At 37.7% G+C, this 5,647-nt stretch overlaps 1 protein-coding gene across 1 annotated transcript; it reads right to left on the bottom strand.

The window, feature by feature from the left end:
• Window positions 1-499: 499 nt before the first annotated feature.
• On the bottom strand, window positions 500-2,182 carry LOC132562312 (LWamide neuropeptides-like). The gene is made up of 2 exons (XM_060227052.1): window positions 2,177-2,182; window positions 500-1,579 (listed from the first exon to the last, which is right to left on the bottom strand). The coding sequence occupies exons 1-2, from the start codon at window positions 2,180-2,182 to the stop codon at window positions 500-502; spliced, it is 1,086 nt and encodes a 361-aa protein (XP_060083035.1).
• Window positions 2,183-5,647: the final 3,465 nt, after the last annotated feature.

The raw sequence follows: 5,647 nt of genomic DNA, 5'->3' as shown, positions 1-5,647 counted from the left end.
ACGCCAGTCTCTTATTTTTCTGTACAGGAGGTTCATACGCCAATCTCTAACTTATCTATACAGGAAGTCCATACGCCAGTCTCTTACTGATCTATACAGGAAGTCCATACGCCAGTCTCTTATTTATCTGTACAGGAGGTTCATAAGCCAGTCTCTAACTTATCTTTACAGCAAGTCCATACGCCAGTCTCTTATTTATCTGTACAGGAGGTTCATCAGCCAGTCTCTAACTTATCTATACAGGAAGTCCATACGCCAGTCTCTTATTTATCTGTACAGGAGGTTCATACGCCAATCTCTAACTTATCTATACAGGAAGTCCATACGCCAGTCTCTTACTGATCTATACAGGAAGTCCATACGCCAGTCTCTTACTGATCTTTACAGGAGGTTCATTCGCCAGTCTCTAAATGATCTTTGCAGGTGGTCAATACGCCAGTCTCTACCTTATCTTTACATGAGGTTCATGCGCCAGACCTACCTTATCTTTACAGGAGGTTCATGCGCCAGTCTCTACCTTATCTTTACAGGAAGTCCATACGCCAGTCTCTAACTGATCTTTAGAGGAGGCCCATACGCCAGTCTCTAACTGATCTTTAGAGGAGGCCCATACGCCAGTCTCTAACTGATCTTTAGAGGAGGCCCATACGCCAGTCTCTAACTGATCTTTAGAGGAGGCCCATACGCCAGTCTCTAACTGATCTTTTGTTGAGGCCCATACGCCAGTCTCTAACTGATCTTTAGAGGAGGCCCATACGCCAGTCTCTAACTGATCTATAGAGGAGGCCCATACGCCAATCTCTAACTGATCTTTAGAGGAGGCCCATACACCAGTCTCTAACTTATCTTTAGAGGAGGCCCATACGCCAGTCTCTAACTGATCTTTTGTTGAGGCCAATACGCCAGTCTCTAACTTATCTTTTGTTGAGGCCCATACGCCAGTCTCTAACTGATCTTTAGAGGAGGCCCATACGCCAGTCTCTAACTGATCTTTAGAGGAGGCCCATACGCCAGCCTCTAACTGATCTTTTGTTGAGGCCCATACGCCAGTCTCTAACTGATCTTTAGAGGAGGCCCATACGCCAGTCTCTAACTGATCTTTAGAGGAGGCCCATACGCCAGCCTCTAACTGATCTTTTGTTGAGGCCCATACGCCAGTCTCTAACTGATCTTTAGAGGAGGCCCATACGCCAGTCTCTAACTGATCTATAGAGGAGGCCCATACGCCAGTCTCTAACTGATCTTTAGAGGAGGCCCATACACCAGTCTCTAACTTATCTATAGAGGAGGCCCATACGCCAGTCTCTAACTGATCTTTAGAGGAGGCCCATACGCCAGTCTCTAACTGATCTTTTGTTGAGCCCCATACGCCAGTCTCTAACTTATCTTTAGAGGAGGCCCATACGCCAGTCTCTAACTGATCTTTTGTTGAGCCCCATACGCCAGTCTCTAACTTATCTTTAGAGGAGGCCCATACGCCAGTCTCTAACTGATCTTTTGTTGAGCCCCATACGCCAGTCTCTAACTGATCTTTTGTTGAGCCCCATACACCAGTCTCTAACTTATCTTTAGAGGAGGTCTATAAGTTAGTTTTTAACGTATCAGTAGGAGGGTTCATGCTCATCTGTATCAGCTCAGGGTTCTGTCGGTGACGTGAATCGAAGTACAAACAAAATAAACCCAAATTTTACCATTTTGGAATTGTGCTATTGTTTCCTCACTCGTTGACAACAAATGAATTGCTGATTCGTTGTTAGTTTAAACATTTGATTTATTTGACAATCTGTATCAACCATTTGGTGCCATTAATTGTAAAACCACAACACTCAAATCATCAAAATCCAAAATATCTCGCCTCACACGATGGGGTTAAATGGACTTGTTTTTTGGTGATAATGCCCCCAGAACTAATGAACAGGCTCAAGCTAAGATACCTAAAAAGCTAAGAGACGTTGAGTTACGACTGTGAATCTTACAAATTATACTCCAACAACAATCGCCTTTATCATGTGTCAAGTGATCGTCGCTTTACACAATTTATACTGCACTTTGAGATGTGGCAATGTTCCTGTTAGGGCGTACACAAGTGATTTGATAAACTATCTCAATTTACAAGCAACACTACCATCAAAAGATTGTATTCAATATTGAGGTTAATACCATAGAAGTTAAGTACCTTCATCACGAATATCAGTAATAGCTATTCGTTGCTGTACATCCTCAGTTTATGTATTAGGGTTGTCGTTTGAGACAATATAACCAAACCATTGGATAGTCTCTGCGTATGCATGAGGTATGGCAGTGTTTACGGTGAAAACGCAGGAGAAGGATTTTTTTCATGGAATGAAAAAAAATGACGGTTATATATGGAAAGATGCACTTTCATGGATTTTTCCACATTTTTAGATACAATTCTTTGTCTCTAACGTAATCAAACCATTTATTACAAACACATACTTCCAAGCAGCATTATAAACATACTAAATCCATATTCATTTTAAGAAAAGTTATTTACATTTTTTCTACTGGAAATGGGGAAATAGAGAATGTGTTTCGTGTTCATATGATTTCAGAAGGCAATTCTTTAGTAGAAACATCTAATCATTATTTCTAAAAATAATTTCTAAAAAAAATATTGAAAAACTATATTTATCAGTCCCTCACGAAAGGCTACGGATTTGATAATAGTCTGACAATAAGTGGGGTTCGTCAAAGCAACTGTTTTTAAAACATAGGCCCGCCCTTCCACTTAGTATGACGACCACTGGGCTATACTTTTTAGAACTCCAAAGGACTTATATGCCTTCCTTTCAATACAAAGATTGTACATAACACACAGGAGTGAATGACACCTTTCAACACTAAGATTGTACATAACACACAGGAGTGAACAGCATCTTTCAATACTAAAATTGTACATAACACACAGGAGTGAAAAGCGCCTTTCAATACTAAGATTGTAAATAAGACACAGGAGTGAACAGCACCTTTCAATACAAAGATTGTACATAGGACACAACAGTGAATGATATCTTTCGATACAAATATTGTAGAAAAGACATGCTAGAGAATAACACTTTCCAATTCGTAGCATGTACAAAAGGCACAGAAGTGAATAGCAACTTTCAATATAAATATCGAATTAGATAAAGAAGTAATGAATTGCCTGCACCATACAGCAGTTTCATCCTTCTAGCACTCGTCAGTGATGCTACGGGACTAACATTTAGAAGAACGCCAAACTTGACCAAACGTCTAGTCAATATCAAGATAGGGAGCACCATAATTCTATAAATTTCATATTCATGAAACCAACGAATAAGAATTTGCTTTTTTTATTGTTTTGAATTGACAGGAAAACCATCGGGTTCCACATTTCATCAAATGCCCCGATGATTTTCACAGTATCTTTCGTAAGCTTTAAGATTAGAATTTGTATTCAGAAACAGGTAGAGAATCTCTGAATACAGGAGCATTAACAAATATACCATCTGGCATAATGCATTAGTAATCATTGTTCTCAAAATATATATTCCTAAGAGGATTGTCGTATTATTCAGTCAGATACCCGGGCCATCCATGTTTCTCTGTTGACAAACTATTGTTTATTGCATATTGCGATATCGTTACATAAAATGAAAACGCATAAACATCCTTATATCATAGAATAAAAACAATTAATTTCGAGCCACGATGACTTCAAAATGATATTACAATGTAAAAAAGAAATCAATAAGTTTTGTGGCTTATCAGCGGCTGCAAAATAAGAACAATAAAACACTCCTACACCCAATTATATATATATATATTCTTCAGGAAATTAACCCATGTAACATTCTACACAAAGCCTAAATATAATGTTCACGGCATTAAGTGAAAAAAAGACTTCAAAATTTTGTAACTCCAAGGGGCCTTCCGAACTTTACACAAATGCAATTTTGAAGGACGTGGTGCGTGTATGAGGAACCAGATCGAGTATCTATATCTTATCTGCATGATACACTCACGAATTATACTGCTGTTCCTAAACCATTCTACAGAGAACATTAAAAAAAGAAATGTGTCGTTGTTGTAAAACAATAAACCTTTGTTCGATAAGGTTCATTGGCCTCAGATGTAAGAAGATATTAAGATGACGATTACAAAAACGCCATGTTGTAGTAACAATGGATTATCTTGACGTAATTTGCAAAATGCAGAAAGTCTGATCACGCGGTCACGTGTCGCGTTAGATATGTTCATATAGTTTAGGTTTTGTCTGTTTTGTGATTTTTTGTCCTTTATTTGTAAAAGTTACACATCCTGCAAGTTCTGATTGTATTACAATATAAAGTATCCCAGACAGTTCATTTTCGGTAACTACAGAGAAGTAGTTAATCCACAAGTTAAACCTCAGACTACCGTAGTGACGGGAACTACGGAATCTCTATTGATTGTATTGAAATTTGCAACGTTGATGTGAGCAAAATCACTTCCCTAAACTTTTGATTGGTTTTACTCTGTTTAGTAGTTCACATATTGAAAGCGACTGTGAAGATTTACCCACCCCTCCTCCCAAAATTTCAATCTTCAGTTTATGTTTTCTTGTATTCAATCCGCCTGTTATCCAGAGAATTCGCCCACGTGATATTTTGCATGTGTCACCAGTTTGTTGTACCTTCGGACGTCTTTCGTTCACTGCGGCAGTCAATTATCAGTTGTGACGTCATAATATGAGCGTAGCTAATTCAAAGACTTGAAAGAATTACCCATTTCTCATTGTTACCATTTTTTGATAGTCCGAAAACCGGAAGCAATATTCCATGGAAAAGTAATTCGAAAAATAACTGGAGAAACCGCGGCGAAATATAGTTTTGGTTTATAAAACAATAACTTGATTCTCTGAAAAATAAGTTATAGACTTCAATTACATTTTGTAATTAAGTAATAAATCAAAATAGTGAACAGTATATCTTGGTCTTTTCTCTCGAGAGTGAGAAAACTGCAATATAAGTTGTAGATTGAATTGCCTGCCCTAGTTCTTTCTGCTCTCCGATAGACGTCTCTTTGGAAATCCATCCATATATTTTCAACGAGTGCAACCTAGCGGAGAAAAGTCGTAACTTAGGTGGTAATCCAGTCTTTGTAAATTTGCTCCTCCGTGGATCCGATATTTACATAGCCAAAGTACTTAAATCCATAGCAGTATATATATTGCTAAGTATATTTTATTCAAAAGTATATTTTTCAATTACAGATAAATACATCCTTGGATCACTGCATATAGTCATATATCAACGTAATTAGATGAAATAAAAAAAAAGTGCAACTGGTCACATCATATCAAGGTTTAAGATACGTTCATATAGGGGAGATAACCCTAACAGAAAATCCATATAGCACTGAGATACTGAGTGCTCCATTCCAATACCTATACACAAGTTATCAGATGCTACGCTCTTTAAAAGGCCTTGTCTTTTTACATATCATCAACAATGACAATAGGTTATGAATTGAAAATGGAGTAAAAAAAAGTGGCAAATCTGACTTTGTCCTTCACATTTTTCATTCTAAAGTCTGTCAAGCGTTATTTAATAAACTATGTTTCCAAAGTACACTTTCACTTCATTTGAGATTTTAGGAGACTAGTCTCAACGTTTTAAATCAA

This window comes from Ylistrum balloti, unplaced genomic scaffold, assembly GCF_031769215.1.
Source record: "Ylistrum balloti isolate Yb309-2 unplaced genomic scaffold, AGI_CSIRO_Ybal_v1 Utg371392, whole genome shotgun sequence".
NCBI classification, from domain to species: domain Eukaryota; kingdom Metazoa; phylum Mollusca; class Bivalvia; order Pectinida; family Pectinidae; genus Ylistrum; species Ylistrum balloti.
This window is presented reverse-complemented; position numbering and strand designations above follow the sequence as displayed.